At 42.0% G+C, this 20,107-nt stretch overlaps 1 protein-coding gene across 1 annotated transcript; it reads right to left on the bottom strand.

Moving 5' to 3' along the window:
- Positions 1 to 7,412: 7,412 nt before the first annotated feature.
- LOC125897561 (solute carrier family 23 member 1-like) lies at positions 7,413 to 16,940 on the bottom strand. The gene is made up of 12 exons (XM_049590964.1): positions 16,905 to 16,940; positions 16,189 to 16,329; positions 14,327 to 14,484; positions 12,536 to 12,695; positions 12,145 to 12,326; positions 11,800 to 11,920; positions 11,536 to 11,692; positions 11,049 to 11,302; positions 9,247 to 9,411; positions 9,050 to 9,158; positions 8,797 to 8,892; positions 7,413 to 7,678 (listed from the first exon to the last, which is right to left on the bottom strand). The coding sequence occupies exons 1-12, from the start codon at positions 16,938 to 16,940 to the stop codon at positions 7,413 to 7,415; spliced, it is 1,845 nt and encodes a 614-aa protein (XP_049446921.1).
- Positions 16,941 to 20,107: the final 3,167 nt, after the last annotated feature.

The raw sequence follows: 20,107 nt of genomic DNA, 5'->3' as shown, positions 1-20,107 counted from the left end.
TAGAGCAGCAATATGTTCAATGGACAAAAGCTTGTCATCTTCTAATTAGTGGATGACCGGTTCTACCTCTGAGCCACAGCCGCCCCAATTCACTTGTCCCAGTCCAGTCTTGGTTCATATCTGGATCAAACCTTTAGTATCTGTTGTTCAAAACTTTTGGATAAGTCTGAGATACCTCTGATGCAAACAAAATAGATTGCAGGGTGGATTTTAGGAACAAAATGCGATCAACCTTTTAAACTGCTCAAATATATATATGAGGTTATTTGTATTTTGCACTTGATTTGTTTTCCAGTTACTGTGATAAAGAAGATAACGTTTTAGGCATCAGATAAAGTATTTGGCGTATTCTAGGCAGCCTTGTGTAATGTATTGGCAGAGGGACTACAGATGAAAAAACTGACTTTTGGCTAATTTTGGCTTTTTAAAACCAAGTGTATTTATGAATTTGCACTGTTCCTTCTTGAATAAACTGAAACTGAAAAAAAAGGACAGTTGAGGGTGTAATCTTGAGCTTTTGGATTTACATTTTCCCCCATTTTCTAAAATGCTGTGGTCCAAACTATTAATCAGTTGATTGACAAAATGACATATTAACTGACAATGATAAAAGAATTGTTAGTTGCAGCCCTGGTTTCAAAGTGAGTGTCAGAATTTCCCTGTAAAGTAAAACAGTAGAGTATGACATGATGAGTTGCCCCCTTTGTCCACAAATGTATGTAAATGAAATTTATACATATTAAAAAAGTAACGTAGATCAAAGCAGACATTTAACTGATACAGAATCAGTGAATATTTGATCAGAGATGTACCTTGCTCCTCCAGAAAACCTTCCTGATAACAAAACCACACCTCCAGTCAAACAATGATTTAAGATAAGCCTGAAATCAGTGTCTGAGTTTCCTCTGTCAGGTGTTTATGAGTCAGACTTCTCTCAGCCTGGGAAGTCATCGTCACATATTCCCGCTCAGATTGAGTTTAATCGTGAGAGCCAGTTTCACCTCAGCGTGCTGCTGATTCATCCAGAACTTCCCAGCACTGAAATGTCAGATAAACCTAACACTGAGCTCAGCAAATGAACAGACCCGATTCTTATGGCTGACTGAAAGAGCCCGAGGCATAACCTGATTTATACTATAATAATCTCCCACTGTTATTGTCACACATTGGTTTTGTGAGTGCATACTTTTTCTACAGCATAGTGCCACAACAATTTGTGTTTTTGGTGATAACTTTTTGATCTTTCAACAATGGAGCTGAGAACAACAAATTATCAGCCTGTATGTATATGTGTAATACTGGACATGTGACATTCATCAGCTGCCCAACAAAGGGCTCTCATTTGTCCCTCCTCCCTTCTCTCACCCTGGATGGCATATGTGTAAATCTGCCCAAAAAAGACACATAAAGAACAAACAACAACAAAAAACAATTGAAAATAGGAAAATGATATCAGTGAAAAATAAAATTATTATATATACACCGGTATGTAGAGAGAAAATAAATAAATAAAAATAAAATAAATGAATAAAATAAAAAAATAAGATAAAATAAAATATAAAATAAAAATAAATCCATTAAATTTGAATGAAATTAATGAAATATCACTTAATGTAGCAACACTGAAAAATGAGAAAATGAATCAGAGAAAAAAATCTAAATATATTCTGCTATATGAAGTACAAATATATCAATAAAAAATATTTCAATATAATACTTCGATAAAATAAAAAAAAACATTACTTTGTGTCAAAAAACAACAACAACATCAACTACAAAAAAAAACAACAAGATACCAAAAAATTAAAATAAATAAATAAATACATTTATAGAAATGTTATTTACACCGGTATATAAAGCAAAAACAAAAAGTTGAAATAAAATAAAATAAAATGAAATAATAAAATAAAAATAGCCAGATAAAAGAAATGAATAAAATGAGCAATATATAAAAAAACAAGATCATGAAAAATGGAAAAATAAATAAATGGATTTTTTTTTAACATATACCAGTATATAAAGTAATAAATAAATACCAATTGATAAATACTACTAGTACTACTACTACTACTACTACTAATAATAATAATAATAATTTAATGATAATAAATAATGGTAATGGTATAAGCATATCATCACAGATATTATTTCACAGTCTGGGTTATATACCTTAAACTTCTCCAGCACCTTGGACAAGATGTCCATTGGTTTGAGCTATAGAGTTCCAGAGAGATGATGTATCATGATGAGAGAATCCACTCAGAAATCTGAAGTTCATGTGGAGGCTTCCACCTTAATACCAATAACGTATTGGTGGCTGTTGGACCTAAAAGTAGAAGTCTTCTCTCACATCTCATGACATCAATTAAAACATTAGGTTAACTTGGATAATGTCAGAACTCTTGTACTGAATAGGATCATATATCCCCAGAACATTTTAGAAATGCAAAGGTGATTTCTTATGGAAACATCTGCCTCACTGATGTATTTGCACTCAGCTCTACATCATATTTTGTTTCCTGTGATGCTTGAATTGTTTTTTTAAGAAAAGAGATGAAGCACTTTTTATTAAAAATCAAGCCCACATGGCAGGAAAGTAATATAAAGCCCCACCAGTGCACAGTTTTCACATAAATATCAGTCATATGAATGAGTGGGTATCGTAAATGGGATCAGCTGAAATATATTTATGTGTGCATTCATAGGACTGTTTTTTTGCCTGCAGTGTGATCCCCATCTACTGGTCATGAATACACAATCCCTGTCTCTCTTCCTCCTCCACATATTTCTGTTTGTCTCTCGCCCCGTTCTCCTAACTCCATTTGAGATAATATTTATGTCCAGAAGATAAACTTGAAAGCTTTCAAGAGCTTACAATACATCTCATAAAGTGCCTGAAAGCTGAGGAGGACCGATGATATAATGTAGATTTTCAGAAAGAGAAAATAAAAGCAATTTCTCACGGCTGAAGTTTCAGACAGAAAAAAAAAATACAGTGCTGGTAAATTTGAAGCTTTCCCCTGATGAGTGGATAATTGCTGAGTTATCATTATCACACTGAAATGCAGATCGCTGCCACAGCGTTACATAAAACCCTATTGTGAACCACTGCGCAAACCCCCCTCCTCCAGAACACCAACATACAAAATACAATATTCTGTAATGTGTTTCCAGTGAGGTGCGCTCCAAAAAAAGAGACATGTGAAGAAAAGGTGAGATTTTTAAAGTGCAAATTACACCTGTGCTATTGAGCCAGGCTGAAATAACATTAGGAGTGTGCAGCCAGCCATTGACCGCTGGTCCAAAATGGGCCTCGGGGAAAACTGATGGCTCCACTGATCAAAGCATTACACCATATCCCACCTGCCTGTCAGAGCCGAGAAGGAAGAGGAAATGAATACAGAGAGAAAGAGAAGAAGGCATTGAGGGACGAAAGAAAGATTGAGAAGATGCGTTATCTGTGTTTGCTTTTGCAGAAGGAAACACAATAACAGCTAGAGGGGCTGCTGCTACTGCTGCTGCTGTGGGGTTTATAAGCAGCTGCCTCCATCAGTGTGGAGATAGGACTGTGAGATAATACATTTATCCACAGGCTAAATTTAATTTCCTTTGAAAGAGGAGAATGACAAACACATTATTCTACTTTTCTGTCTGTGTGTGTTGACCGGCTGTGAGTTATCTGCAGAGTAAGAGTTACGGTGCCATGCAGTAACACTTTGATCATTTAGTGCTTTTCTTTTAATCGGTGTTGACAGGATGTGAGAGCTGCAGTTCACACAGATATTTTTATTTCTCTCTGTCAAACTCAGTGAAACGAGGTTTACACATCAGCATTAAACAGTTTTCTACAAGCAGTGGTGGATCCTTTACTATAATTAAAGGACGAATACCAAACTGTGAATAGGGGATATATTGTCAGAAACAGAATATGATATATTAAGTATGTTTTCTTGACCTGAAAATAAGAATTATTGTGTTCTCCTTCCCTTAGAATGAGCCATTTATATCTACATAGGGAGCGGGTCTTGTTTATTGAGATCACCATGTTGCAACGCTGTGTTTCTACAGTAGCCCGGAGCGGACAAACAACCCGGTCTCACTCTGAAGTCATCAAAATCAAGCACATGGGCAGTGACTTGTGGCGCCAGACACCAAAGACAAAAGCTGTCCTGATATGCGGTCAGTCCTAACTAGAACTATCCAGTCACAAGCGTGTTCATGTGAGAGAGGCGGGGGTGTTAATTACAAGTGGCATCATCAGAGCCATGAATGAAGTGGGCTGCTTCACACCATATGAGATGAAATGGTACCGAGAGTGTTTGTGACTTCGAGACAGTAAAATATCACTGACGCGGGATGTAAACAATACTCTGTAATCTTATAACGGAAAATGTAGAAAACATCAAAAGCATCAAGACAAGACGCAAGTAATAAAATTACAGTGCAGTGTAAAAAATGAATAAATATGTAGATGGTAGATGGATGTAATATTTGGATACCGGACCCTATAAGATGGTGCCTATTCAGTCAGATGGAATTGACCCTTTGCTAAGTCCCACCCCTCGCCAGTGTCCGACAACACAGCTGTGCTCCATTGACTCTAATGCAATTGTTTCCAGGCTGGTGTTGTGGATGTGGAGCTAAATGTTGTGCCTGGGGCACGTCGTGTATTAATGATACTCGTTACCTGCAGAGGTTGGAAAAAGATACGTTTCTTCCCTGTTCCAAAACCAAAATCAAACCCTGAAAAGTGTAGGGTTAGCTAGCTAGCTACTGAAGATATAGCCTACTGAATGTATACGCATGCTGCTTTTGCTTTGTAATGATTATAACAGTGAAACAAAGACCGACCCTGCTGTACAGGAACCTACGGAAGCGTATTGCATTCACTTGACAAATAAATGAGTAATTTATTTATTTTTCTGTTTTTCGTGGTAATTTTTTTTCCTGAACGAAGAGATGAGATGCTTCAAAATCTTGCGAGAAGCTCCCACCTGGCACCTGTAAGTGACCCCTGCATCCATGGTGACTCGTGCTCATGGATGTATTTTGCATCCGTGCTCCGTTAGCTATCGTTGTTACAACCTGTTACTAACCTGTTTTAGGAGCGAAAAAAAATTACCACGAAAAACAGAAAAAAATTACCACAAAAAACAGAAAAAAAATACCCCGAAAAACAGAAAAAATTACACCAAAAAAACAGAACAATAAATAACTAACTCCAAAACACAGGGCCTTTTTTATTTGTCAAGTGAATGCAATACGCTTCCGTAGGAACCAGTGAAGGGAAACAGGGAAACTTTGCTGATATTCAACCAGCTGTGTGTCATCACAGTGTGCACAGATGAACGTTGTTTGACCTCCCACGGAGATCCCTGCCCAAACATCATTCATCTGCACGGTGATGTGGTGGTTCACTTTTACACTGTGATCTGTAGCCTATAGTTCGGCTTTAGCTTCTAACTATCTTTGTCTTTTTAACCTGTTGTTGCTGCTGAGTCAGTTTGACATCCTGGATACATCCTTCAAACACAGACTGTACACCTCGCTGTCTGCTTCTCTCTGGACTCACTATTTCATTTTCAGGTTTTACAGCTGGTTACCTGGTGCTTTTAGAGTTTATTTTATTGATTACTTACAAAGCCCTGAGAGGCCCGGCTCCAAGTTATATAAGCAATCTTGACTGACCTGTGATCCGTCTCGCACCCTGAGAGCCTCAGATGCATCTTTACTTGTTGTTCCTATAAGTCAGATTTATTCACCAAGGTGATTTGCAGTTAGAGCGCCATGAATCTGGAATGACCTGCCCGAGGAGATCAGGGCCGCAAACTCAGTCTCATCACTTTTGGAAACCCACTTTTTCAGAAGTGCTTTTCAGTGATTTTTCTCTGCTTTATTACGTCGTGTTTTACTCTCTTATGTGTATTCTGTTTTTATCGCCTTTCCCTCAATTTATTCGCTTTATGTTTTATTTGGTTTTCTGAAGCATTTTGTACCTGTGATTTGAAAGATGCTATAAAAATAAAGTTTATAACTATTATTATAGTTATAATTATCACTATTGTGGTCTACGTTCTTGGGGGTCTGATGTAGATATTAACAGCTCATTCTAAAGTAACGAGGGTGATTTTAAACTACTGATACATAGCATTGCATCACATCCTGTACAATCATTATGTCAGGCTCTTCTCATGCACTGTTCTTACATCTTCCTATGAAAAGTAATGCACCCAATTTGTATATATCCTTCATAATCCTGAGCCTGTAATTTGTGTATAATCCATCTATTTGGGAAGGTAGCGATCACACGACGAACACACTGCCGACAGCAAAGAAGGAAGCGGTCTCCGTTGGGTGGCAGGTTGGCGTGGTGGATGGGACACCGAAGTTCAGAACCGTGTGAACTTGGAGTCATTTTAAGGTACGTCGTCACCGTGTTTCTTTTCCCTAAACCTAAGCTAACTTTACGTCAAGTATGTAACGCCACTTGTGGGGCACTAATTTGTAGGATAACATCAGGCCCTCATACTCAGGAATGCTGCTCAGTCTTGCTGCCAATGTTTCCCGTGGTCAGTCACATTATTGCAGCAAAAAATCCCCTACGGCCCAAAAAACAATTTCCTCATAGACCACCATTATAAAAGACGTCTGTGACACTGTTGACAGGACCATGAAGGTTTTATATTTTGAAGACTTAAGAATTCCATGACATTATCGTGGTGTAAAGCCTATGAGAAACACCACTGTGCATATTCAGTGGGCTGCACACTATAAGTAAACCATAAGTATACCCAGAAGCTAGGAACCTTTCCTTTTAAGTGTGCGCCAGGTGAGCAACTCCATTGGACTGAATAGATGCCATCTGGGGGTTCAGTATCTGAGTATTATTCTACATCTATGGATATTATACAAACTGTTGCATAAGGATATATGAAGAGACGCTGCATATGTCTGAAGCGTCACTGTCCTTAAAAAAGTCAACTTCTCAAGGTGACAGAAAAACAGCCCTGCAGCTTTGTGACGATGCATTTCCCAGCTGACCGAAAAGGGTTTTTAAAGAGTTTATTTTGCTTTAGACATAAGAGAATCTACCAACACATAAAGGAACACTTCATCCTGCAGTTTATAACAAACATTCAACATCAGCACATCAGGAGATACATGGTTTCCACTGGACAGGAAGAGGATAAATAAAAGTCTGAAAAGTAACTAAAGCTGTCAGACAAATGTAGAAAATATTTGCCTCTGAGATGTAGTGGAGTAGAGGTATAAAGTTGAATAAAATGGGAATACTCAAGTAAATTACAAGTACGTCAAATTTGTACTCAAGACAATATTCATGTGACACTTCTTTGATAGAAACAGCAGACATTCTTTTTATTTGATTACCTCTAGTTCGGCAAACTAAAGAGCTAGAAAGCAGATTCTTTAATGACCCCAATGCCGTTAGGTAGTTGATTGCTCTCCTGGCTCTGTGGCATATTGTTCTCTTCCGACCTGTACTCAGACCTGTAGCCTTTCCACGGGCAGAAAGGGATGTAACGAACCCAAGACTGGGACGAGAGGCAAGAGGTTATGCCAAAGGGGAGGTCATACACCTCTTCAGTTTCCAAGCTGCAGCTAGAGTCCTCAAGATGTTCTTCGTCCCTGGGTAAAAGGCCCCGCTCACGTTTGGTCCCTGAGACAGTGGGATTAGAAAGAGAATTTGACTGCACATAACATGCATATGCACTCACCAGCCAGTCTATTAGGTACACCTGTTCAACTGACCTGCTGAAGTTCAAACGGAGCATGAGAATGAGAAAGAAAGGTGATTTAAGTGACTTTGAACGTGGCATGGTTGTTGGTGCCAGACGGGCTGGTCTGAGTATTTACTGGGATTTTCAGCACAGCCATCTCTAGGGTTTACAGAGGATGGTCCCAAAAAGAGAAAATATCCAGTGAGCCAAAATGCCTTGTTGATGCCAGAGGTCAGAGGAGAATGGCCAGACTGGTTCAAGATGATAGAAAGGCAACAGGAAGTCAAATAAGCACTGGTTCCAACCAAGGTGTGCAGAAGAGCATCTCTGAAGCAACAACACCTTGTCCAACCTTGAAGCAGATGGGCTACAGCAGCAGAAGACCACACCAGGTGCCACTCCTGTCAGCTAACAACAGGAAACTGAGGCTACAATTCACACGGGTTTTCTCACCAAAACTGACAATAGAAGATGGAAAAACCACATTCAGATGGAAGCATGGATCCATCCTGCCTTGTATCAACGCTTCAGGCTGCTGCTGCTGCTGGTGTAATGGTGTGGGGGAGATTTTCTTAGCACCAACTGAGCATGGTTTAAACACCACAGCCTACCTGAGTATTGTTGCTGAGCGTGTCCATCCCTTTATGACCACAGTGTACCCATCTTCTGATGGCTACTTCCAGCAGGATAACGCACCATGTCACAAAGCTCACATCATCTCAAACATGACAATGAGTTCACTGTACTCCAATGGCCTCCACAGTCACCAGATCTCAGTCCAATAGAGCACCTTTGGGATGTGCTGGAACGGGAGATTCTCATCATGGATGTGCAGCCGACAAATCTGCAGCAACTGTGTGATGTCATCATGTCAATATCGACCAAAGTCTCTGAGGAATGTTTCCAGCAGCTTGTTGAATCTATGACACCAAGAATTAATAAGGGCGTCCAACCTAGTACCAGCAAGGTGTACCTAATAAAGTGGCCAGTGAGTATAGTTACAGTTACATGTATTGAATACTATTTAATTCATTAACAACCTTCCACTTCATCTTACCAGGGATTGTGTTATCTAGGAAGAAGCCAAGAAACCCCCCCACAAACATGTGGGTGGTCAGCAATATGTGTAACACTTGGTCGACCTCTCTAACCCCTGAGTTACACAACAAGAACATGAGGGAGAGAAAATATTAGTGCAATATAGTTCAAATACTTTCATGTATAGATGTATAGATATGCATCACTTGCTTTTCTAATCAGGACTGAATGACAGCTGTTAAAAAGCAATGAAGCGTTGTGGTCAACTGTACCTGTATCTAAGAAATCAGGATTCTTCATTAACCAGTTCGGAATGACGAGTGCAGAAAACATGGAGAAACCAAAAATAAATATATTCCTGGAGGAATTCATGTCTGTGGTCTGTAAAATAAGATGCATCAGCAAAACTTATACAAATACTAGCAGAGCATTTGGAAACAATTTGGCTGAATATCAAATCATATATCACCTGCAGGTTGGAAATTCCTGCTGCACTTATGACTCCAAACATGATCAGAAACATCCCTCCCACCACAGGGGTCGGGATGGTGGTGAAGACGGCTCCAATTTTACCCACCATTCCTACCAAAATCATGAAAACTCCACACAGAAAAATCACCGTTCGGCTGCCCACCTGTTGTCACACAAAAAGGTAATTTGAAATATGAGTGTTTTGCTTGTGCTGTTCTTCCACTATTCTTCCATCATAAGGTTAAAGGAATACTTCACCCCTCCAAATGACCACTTGTGTATCAGCTCCTCACCCTGTGTTAAGTTGAATTACCGAAGAAAACTTTTCTCACGTACCTCTGGTGAACCAAAACATAGATAATTCTTGATGATTTGAAGTCATACGGCCCGTTTTCAACGAACACTTTCGGTATAGTTCCTTTTGAACCAAAAGTAACCCTTCAGATATGGTACCTAGACCCTAGGTCCATTTAATGCTCCCACTGCAAACAGTCCTCTTAAATGTGGGCGGGGTTGTTGTCACTCACTGCTCTGTCCAGCACTCACTGAATTTCCTCCTTTATCAGTCTGCACCTTGTTTAGAACGAGGCTGCATGCCGAAATTTTCAGAACACAGAAAACAGGCTGCAGTGAGAGTCTCTCTCCATGGGATATTTAAAAATGGAATGATAGGAATGATGCTCTGCGATACTTTTTTTTTCTCCAAGTGAGGATTAGAATATATGCAGTTCACATTATCTGGTCAAAATTAATATATATTTTTAAACACTTAAAGATCTACTCATTACTGAAAGTGCACGTCATCCAATAAACAATAAAAAACTAAAATAATGGTCAGAGTTGTCATAGTGACATTGATGGATTCACGTTCCACCTTAAAAGTCGCCGGCAGTCGGCCCAATGAATGAAGTTATTTTTTTCTCAGACTCCAGCTGCTGTGAGAGGCAGCAAAACATCCTTTCATTTTATAGTTACAGTTTACTAATAAAACTCTCCACAGTATGAACAGTGGTTACATGAGCCTCAAAACCAGACACAACTCAGCCCTGAGCAGAGTGACCGTCCTCTACTGACCAATCAGGCTGCAGTGTTCACAGCTCCACCTTTTAGTACCAGATCTGTGTGCTAGGTACCCCAACAGAGGGGGGACCAAACATGGGGACTGACCCATTGGTACCATCCACAACATTTCACAATGGAAATGGGAAAAAAAAGCGTACTGAACTGATCTGTAACATACTGCTGGGTGGAAAGGGGGCTTTAGAGGTCAATGTTTAACAACAGCAAAAGTATATCAAGACATCTGTTTACAAACCCTCACACAACGCTCAATACTTCCTAAACAGACAGCTCTTTATGACAGGGAACTGAACTGAATGTAAAAGTCATCAATGCTCTCTTCAAAGCAAAAGAAAAACAGTAATTTTACCTCGCTGAGCACAGGAGCTGCTGGTCTACTCCTGCCTCAATCAGTTAGTTTGTTTGTGTGAAAGCACTGTCTGATGGCAAGGCAATGTAATGTTTGGGAAGTGCTGAGCATAGGACTGGATACATGAGACTTGGATTATACTGCACGAGTTGCGTGAGAGTTTGCAAATGGATGTTTTTGATATAGTTTGCTGTTTTTAAATGTGGCCCTCCTATAAATTTAATTCATTAAGAATTTTGGCAGTGTTTGGATTCTTTGTTCTCTGCAGGCATGCGAGAAAAACATATTTTTCTTCACAAATTCAACATAACTCAGGGTGAGTAATTTATATATTGAAATATTCCTTTAACCTGTAGGATTAATCATCTTACCTTGGTGATACCCAGGGCAGCCACGTTCTCACTAAAGGAGGTAGTGCCGTTGCCTGTGCCAAAGGCCCCCGCCAACAAACAGCCGAGCCCTTCAACACCAATACCCCGGTTGATGGCGTGCTTGGGGGGAGGAGGGGCCCCTGACAGCCTGGCACATGAGTGGTAGTCGCCCACAGACTCTGCCATGGAGCATATTATTCCAGCCATCATGCCAAACACACCTGCCAGGCTCACGGCTGGCATGCCCCACTGACCTGAATGAGGAGTCACAATGGTGATTATTAAATAGTCTATAAAGCATCTTTATTTTTTTAAGGAGTGTTGTGAATATGTGCATGTTGCAACTTTGTGGACAACTATCAAAAGATGGCTCTTTTTAAACAATAGTGCTCAGTGAATTAAGAAATGGTTGTCTTAGCATTTTAAATACTATTATATAATTTAGAAAAAGATTTATTTTTGACAGACAGTTTTCTTTTGAGCTTACCTGGATAAGGAAATGTGAACCAGGAGGCTTCATTCACTACATCTCCCTTCACATCAGTGCGAGCCACGTGGCCATATTGAGCTGGATCAGACGGTAGGACGTCATAGATGGTGAGGAGGTAGCAGACTAACCATGAGACCATGATGCCCAGCAGAATCTAATCAACATCTAATATTAGTATCAGTGTCAGTATTTCCAAGCCGCCATAAAATACAGCAAAGAATTGTTTAAAATATATATATGATGACTTTCCAGAGAACATACAGGCATTGTCTGGAAGATATAGAATTTTGAAGTGTGCAGTTTCTTGGCTTTGCTATATGTAGGAACAGGAACTGGTATGAGACGGAGGTACTGGGAGAACAGGATGATCAGCGCTGTGGTCCTGTGTGTATGAGGAGAACGGTCATTAGCATGATGATGCAAATATCAACACACGAGTGATGACATCATCTTCACTGAAGGAACATCAGGATTTTCTGATCCAAATTTCAAAAGAGATGACGGGCAGTGCCAAATCTGCAGCCCAAACACAGCTGGTTCACACAGTAATAACAACCTTGCAGCTGAGCAAAGTGTTATTCACCGATCCAGCGAGCTGTTACATACATAGCAGAGATGCCCCAGTGGCTGCCAACCTTGGCTCCGGCTGAGTCGTACAGTGACAGGCCTATGAGGGAGACCGTGGGGGCGATGGTTAAAGGCCCGATGAAGCGCATGAGAAGGCCGATGAGGCCAGAGAAACCGACCAGGATCTGGAGGAGAGAGGCCACCATGATAGAGCCCTGCAGCTGTGGACAGGAACACAATAACCGAGATAATTAGCATCACATCACCACTCATTCTTTGGCCGCGTGACAGACCATAACACCAGCATGACTGGCTACGTCCTGGAGCGTAAACTACGGGAGCTCCCTGAATTAACCATGAGCTCCACAGAAGTGTTGTGTTATGTCTTTGTTATCAGTTCCGTGAATGCACAGTGTTTGTGTTGGCTCACTGTTCTCATGCGGGTCTGCCACACTTCTATGAAGACAGGTGAGGAGGTGTTGACCAGACTGGCATTCTGGGTCCAAGCTGGGCACTTCCACTCTGGCATGGACAACATGGCCATGGCAGGGGTCACCAAAGCAAATGTGCCCCCCTGTAGAATAGGAAGCCTACAAGTGTGGAATAGACAGAATATATTCTCTGTTTCATTCAATAGCAATGATCTACTAATCATCAAGAATATTCTCTGTTTTTGGATTTTTTGCTCACAGGAGGCATGTGAGAAAAACACGAGTTCAATGTAACATGGGGTGAGTAGTGTCATAAATCAGAAGAGGGAAGACTCAAATGCAGTGTAACAGGCAGGTTGAGCTTTATTGCAACTAAAAAACATCCAGAACAGACAGGTAACTAAAAGTCCAAATGAAAGGAGGCTCAAACTGAACTGGAAACCAACCAGGGAATCATGATAAAGACAAGGAAGAACTTAGGGAAGAAATCCAAAATGGAACACGAGAGACAAAGAAGAAACAACACCATGAAGACTGGGATGAATGCAGGATGGACTGACGATGAACAAAGGGAAACACAGGTATATATACACAGAAAACTAATCTCAAGAATGAGACAGCGCTTGATTAGGAGGACACGGGCAAAAGGAGGTAAATGGACAACAAGGGTGTGGAGGGGAACACTAGTGTGGAGCAAACAAGACTAACACAGAACAGGTGTGAAGAGAAGGACTAATGAGACAGGTGTGACAGAAAACAGGTGGGAAGACACACAAAGACAGGAAGCAAAACCAGACATGACACGTGAGGAGTGAAATCTACAAAATAAAACAGGAAGCAGATTAAACATGTTCAAATAAACAAATTTGTGCTCTAGAGAAAGGATCGGCACTCAGTGAATAACCTCCTTAGCCCTGTGATAAGCTATTATGGCAAGGCTTAACTCTACAGACCAGTGAGCAGTGATAACTAACACGTCTTTGGGGTCATCGGGTGGGAACCTCCTTTCACCAGTGTTTCATCTAGTTGGTCCCACGACACCTCCAAGAGGCTAGACAGTGATCTCTGGCGTCCCAGAGACACCCCCCTAATGCCAGGTCTCACTGCTCCCCGCACCAACCCAACAATTTCCTTTACCTTACATTACACATGGCTTTCTCAGCCCAAACAGCACCGCCACCTTCAACCAAAGCCAGGCTCCGTACATGCGAGCTCCAGGTAGAAGCAGTGCTGATACTACCTTTCCTAGCACATTCACAGACAAACTGAATTGCTAAACTCCTGTTCTTAAAACCCTCTGAATTTTCAACACCTGGTTATGTCACCATGTATACCGGCCTTGTGACAATGAATAACATGGAATAAGGAACACAAACATCCATCCATCCATGCATTTTCATAACCGCTTATCCTCCTGAGGGTCGCGGGGGGGCTGGAGCCTATCCCAGCTGACACTGGGCGAGAGGCGGAGTACACCCAGGTCACCAGACTATCGCAGGGCTGACTCATAGAGACAGACAACCATTCACACTCACATTCACACCTACGCTGTGGGAGGAAGCTGGAGCACCTGGAGAAAACCCACGCTGACACAGGGAGAACATGCAAACCCCGCATAGAAGGGCTCCCCCACCCTGGGTTCGAAGCTTTATGACTGTTTCCATAAAATGATGTAATTACTTTGTAAAAGTAAGAATGTAAAGGTAAAAAGTTAAACTTTTCAAGGGTCTCAAGTTCATCTCAACTATCTTGCCAATCATTTTTTTGACCTGCTGGACGGTTTGTCTGACCTGACACCGAATGTGACCTGCAGCAGGGTGATCAGGCCGCAGGAGAAGAAAATGGTGTTGATGAGGCGACTCTGGGTCAGACTGTCGTGCTGCAGACACAGCCCCTCCGAGAGAACGAGGGGGATGGAGATCATTCCACCGAATGATGTCAGGTAATGCTGCACAGGAGACGAACGGTGATTAAAATGATGAATTGATAACGTGACCGTTAAGAACGCAGGTCTGTACCACACACAGTAGGTCAAGGGACAAAAACAATAAACAGCCTGCTTTTAGAGTTACTGACAGCTACAATATTCGCATGATACGATGGTGACATTAGTTCATCACACACTGTAAAAAATAAAACTTTTATCATGTTATTGCCCCAATTACAAGTTTTATAACTAAGCTCAGGAGCAAAGACCATGTGGCAATCTCATCCATTTCCGTTCTAAAAGTAGTTAAGCACATCTTATCCATTTCCCCCCCCTTTGACTCCGTCCTCACGTCCCTCCCCACCCAACCCTTCTTCTTGTTTTCTTTTTGCTGTCATCTCTCCCATTTGTCTCTCTCTACAGAATACATGCATCACCAGTGGCCTGTATCCATAGGTGAAGAGATGTCTCCCCCACTCTGTCTCAGCTTCCCTGGCTATGTTGCGCGCTCCTCCTTTCAGTAGTCACCAGATCGCCATCAGATTCCACCCTCCACCTGTCTGCGACCCTAATTTCTCCCATCACTCCCCACATTCCTTCCTTCCCTGTCCCTACATCCCCCTTATCCCTTCATGTAATTAACTAATTGCAGTCTATAAGTCTATTGGCATGGTCTTTGTCTGTGAATGTGCGTTTTAAGGTGCAGACACACTAAACCGACATCAAAGAACTAGCGGTGACGAAAAACAACTGGTGCGTCGTCTACGTCGCCCTGTGTCAGTTGCATTTGAACACACTACAAAGATTACATCCAACGACCAAGTAGCACGTACGTTCTGCGCCTGCGTGAGAGGAAATAACGCAAAAAGGGAAACCGGAAGTCCGAGGAATGCATGAGATAAACAAAGTAGCGGAGTGAGAGAGTGGTACATCCTGTCAGCCGAGGGGTTTCCTATCTGTGCAGCTGAGCACCGCAGCACCTTCACGGACTATTACATCCAGACGGTCTCGGTGTTTCCTCCGCAGGCTCCACTTCACTCAGCTGCCCCATAAACCCGCTGCTTCTTCCCACTTTAACCTCCAAACGGAGAGCCGGGACTAGCTGGGAGACTAGCGGAGGCTAACTGGCTGTGCTTCCCTCCAGTCATGCTGCGGCTAACATTCCACTAGCCTCAGGTTTGTTATTCAGGTTAAAATGGGAAGAAGCAGCGGGTCTGTGGGGCAGCCGAGTGAAGTGGAGCCTGCGGAGGAAGCACCGGTTAGCCCTGGTTTCACTACAGGCAGATTCACTCGCTACAGGGGCAAGGAAGTAAAACCTTAACAGCCAATCAGAGTGATCTCTCTCATCGACAAGCTCCGCCGCCGATTCAACATGCTCAATCAGCTGAAAAGCCGCCGACGCCGAAGTGCCGACGGTGCGGGACACACCACAAATACTAGGGCAACAGATGCTCACCGACGGCCCGACTGTCAGGGCCTTAACAGCAACAACAATCAAGAACTTCACAAGACATTCAGAGAAATCTTGTTACAACTTTGAAATCTTTACTCTCTTAGTTAACTCTTATATATTTTCTATTTCCTACACATTTCTTTTTTATATTGTTTATTTCTATTGTCTTCTAATTTCTTTATAATTGTACACAGTAGAGCAACTGTCTCCCAGTTTCTCCCCGGGGATCAATAACCTATTCCCAATCTGAATCTGAATCTCCTCACACCCACCTGGATGGCCAGGAAAATGCACAGGTACCATGGGGGAACATCAGTCACACAGTAGGTTGGTTTATTTCTGTCTTCCTCTGTCGCACAACTGCTCCAACGTGTCTTTCCCTCATTTTCTCTTTGTTGATCATTGACATCTATCTGCAGCACCAAAAACAAAAAAACAGGCATAAACCAAGACATAACAAAAACTCAAGCTTGTTCTCAGGTGATTGATTAGTACACATTTAGTTAATGTAGATATTGTATAATTCAAGTGATACTACAGAAACATATGGACCTTTCAGGTAGACAGACATCATAGACGAAAGATGTTTCTGTCACTGTGTTTCTGTTTTGGTTACAAATGTGGAAAGTTACACAGCAAGTACATTTAAGAACATGAAGCTTTATTGAAACTAGATATTATTTCGTGCTGTGTGGGCCCAGTGCAAGGGCTGTGTGAGCTTCAAGAGAATTTCAGCAGAAGTTACACAACTTGGAGAATCTTTCCAACCTAAATTACTCCCACTTGTCTGAACCTTTGCCCACAGTGTAGCAGGATTAATAAGAACTCAGTGCAGTGAAATTCTTACTATCCAACAAGATATGCTCACTATTTAACAAGATATTGAAGATACTGTTTCCTCTGAATGCTGACAAGCGCCTGGTGATGCTGACTGTGTTTGGAAGGAATACTGAAAAATGAATGAGAATGAATATGTCATTGTACTCACATCAAATGCAAGACTGTTTCGCTTCTCTGAAGCCATCGCCACTCCAGTATGAAATAAAAACCGTTCTTGGATTCTTGAGGCAGAGTTCTTCTAACAAGATGCAAGTAGAAAAATAACGACAACCACTTGCAATTAACCAGGCAGACTAAATGCTGTGTTGTCAAGGAGGAGGAGCCGGAGTGTTCGGTTATCTGGAAAATTACTCAATTATGGTCTTACATAGTGAGTTGTAAAGATATTCTAGTTGCAATGCAAACAGAAATGATCTTTGGTTGACCTCAATCTTTGTTATCGCATTTACAGCGACTTTCATCTCTGGACAAAGTTCACCCAAGGATAAAGCTGAGCTCACAAATCATTGAATTACAATGTTAAATATAAGTGGCCATCCTGGCTTTGAGCACTCTCTTGGCCAAGAGAAGCACGTAGCTCAAAATTAAAGCCACAAGCGGCAATGAGATAAGGTTTCACAAAGCTGAGCAAAATCACTTCAGCAGATGTCACAGCATTCACATCCCCTCTAACTCTCAGTGACAAAACTCAGCATATTTACATCACATTAGAAATGTTAATATGATATGTATGAAAGGTGCATATGTAATGTCAGGGCTGGAAATTAGAACCAGCCAATATGCAAGTGGCTGCTAGATTTGCTTCACTCACCAGCCCATTAAACAGAAAGATTTTAAAATCCACCAGCCACAGTGGCAGGGAGGCAAAAAAGTTCATTTCCAACCCTAGTAACGTATTAATGGTTTGCAAAAACATGATGCTCTGATGAGTGGGCTCCAACAAAACCTGGTGTGTTTGTTCAGGACTTTGTGGCAAATGTCTCCATAGGACTGCTCAAACACAGCTTGAGTTACGGCCAAATTCCTGCTCAGCCCTGCACTTGGTAGGTTGAGGCCAAGTTGTTTTTGACAGATCCTGCTCAGTTTTCAAGGAAAGGCTGTACTGTATACCAAATTCAGTGTTGATCAGAGGTGCCACCAGGGATTATTTATCGGGGTGGCCAGGTGGGGCCACTGAAAAATTTGAGGTGGCACACTAAAACCAAAAGTGAAGTTTATAGGCTGGTTAAAACGATGATCAATAATTATTAGATAAAGTGATGTGTATGGACTAATACTGGTACATTTAAAATTCTCTCTTTTAATGTGTTGTGTATCTACACGTGTTAGGTGATTCATTATTCTTAAGACAAGCTGTTTGTCCTTTTCCTTAAAAAGACAAATATACAGCTTTAATTTGAAAGAGGGCAGCGCAGTGGTCGCCTCACAGCAAGAGGGTTTCCAGTTCGAACTCGGGATGGGGGAGCCCTTCAGTGCGGAGTTTGCATGTCCTCCCGTGTCTTCTCCAGGTACTGGGTTTCCTCCAGGTGCTCCAGCTTCCTCCCACAGTCCAAAGACATGCAGGTTAACTGATAACTCTAAATTGTCCGGAGGTGTGAATGTGAGTGTGAATGGTTGTCTGTCTCTATGTGTCAGCCCTGTGATAGTCTGGTGACCTGTCCAGGGTGAACCCTGCCTCTTGCTCAGTCAGTACGTTTACATGCTCAGCTTATTCGAGCTATGCTCAAAATTCAATTTTGGCGTCTAATCTGACTTCTGTCCTTGTCCCAGTTTACATGCAACTGAGAAAATCGAATTACTGATGGGAACGTGTCCTCCTCCTCAACACTAGGTGGCGATATGCGTCGTTTCAGCGGGTTAGTACGCCCCCCTTTCCAGTTGATCTATTACGTCACTTAATAATAAACAACTGGAGTCAGGCGGCAGACCGGCATTTTCGAACAACAGCAAGATGGATAATCGTACAGCTTTGTTCATCTCGTACGTAATGTACGCTTTACTGACTGTGCAGATAAGGTGCACGCTATCCCTCGTGGTCATGGTGATTTCGAGAGGCAGACAAGAACGCCATATGCTGTTGGAGGGCTACAACAATAGCATGTCTTGTCTGTTCCGGGGTCATACGCCAGCGCAGGGGGGTGTGGAGCATGTGCACATGCATTGTCTAGTTTAACTCCGATTACAGCGTATACATGCCGGAGAAAATCGAATTCCAATCGCATTATCTGGGTGTCTTAATCGGAGCTGGAGAGCTCCGATATTAGTCGGAGTAACGCGTTTACATGCACTTCAGTTGTCCACTTATAGTCGGATTAAGGCAATAATTCAGTTTTTTCAAGTGTCATGTAAATGTACTAGCTGGGAAACCCACGACCCCCAACAAGATAAGCGGCTACGGAAAATTAATGAATCATTTGAAGGAGTACATTGATTGGAAGGAACAAAACATGTACTGGGAACAAGCCCTCTCAGGTGTAGGGGACACTCGTAGGTACCCACAGAACTCATTTTCATTCCAATGTTCAGGTGCAAGGTAAAGGGACCCCTTTGAAAATGGCCATGCTAGTTCCATCACCAAAGTTTAGCCTAAATTTGGAGCTTCATCAACTCCCTTTCCTGACAAGCTATGCCAACATGGTTGGTACTAATAGATGCCTTCGGTTGTCTAGTTTCAGAAGATAGCGTGCCACAGCCTCTTCATGACAGTAATGTTGTCCCACAGTGATTTTTGCCTGGGGCAACACATTCTCCCTCGGACCTCATCACATATCAACATTTGGTCATGGACCTTCCACATCCAGATACGACTTGAAAGGTACCCTGGGTGCGTTGGTTGTTGATGTTCTGAGATGCCGTGACAAGTTCTGTCTTACATGCATTGTCTTCTTTCAAAATACAGTCACATTACAGTACAACAATGCCAGCTGATGCTTTTTTCCTCCAACAACTAACGAACATGGTTGGGTTCAGGCAACAAAAACACATGGTTAGGTTTTGGACAAAAAGAACAGGGTTTGGTTGTATAATCTTACAGGACGCGAACACCACTCTCCCAGGTGAAAGTTCATGTGCGATTACGTATCCATAACCCCTCCTGCCCGCTCTATTTGGACTTTCGTTGCCTTAAGTTTCATTCTTGTCTCGCCCCCGGATGCCGCTGAGCACTGTTAAACTAAACGGCCGCGTATCATGCCGACGTTTAAGGACAGCTTTTTTGTCAGTGTCTGACGCCACAAGTCACTGCCCATGCTCCGGATTTCGATGACTTAGGAGTGAGACCGGGTTGCCTGGGGGGGGGCAGTGGTGGAGCCAGCCATTGCCCCCACACACCCAAGAATTGGAAAAGTTACG

This window comes from Epinephelus fuscoguttatus, linkage group LG11 (assembly GCF_011397635.1).
Source record: "Epinephelus fuscoguttatus linkage group LG11, E.fuscoguttatus.final_Chr_v1".
NCBI lineage: Eukaryota > Metazoa > Chordata > Actinopteri > Perciformes > Serranidae > Epinephelus > Epinephelus fuscoguttatus.
Note: the sequence above shows the minus strand (reverse complement) of the source record. Positions and strands in the feature narration are given on the sequence as shown.

What these genes read in the sequence shown, in the direction of transcription:
- LOC125897561 (XM_049590964.1), bottom strand. Translation starts at nt 16,940, where the DNA reads ATGGCTTCAGAGAAGCGAAACAGTCTTGCATTTGAT. An exon ending in GCATTTTCCTGGCCATCCAG is followed by an intron (nt 14,485 to 16,188) that starts GTGGGTGTGAGG and finishes TCTCCTGTGCAG; the next exon opens with CATTACCTGACATCATTCGG. An exon ending in TCCTGATTTCTTAGATACAG is followed by an intron (nt 8,893 to 9,049) that starts GTACAGTTGACC and finishes TGTGTAACTCAG; the next exon opens with GGGTTAGAGAGGTCGACCAA.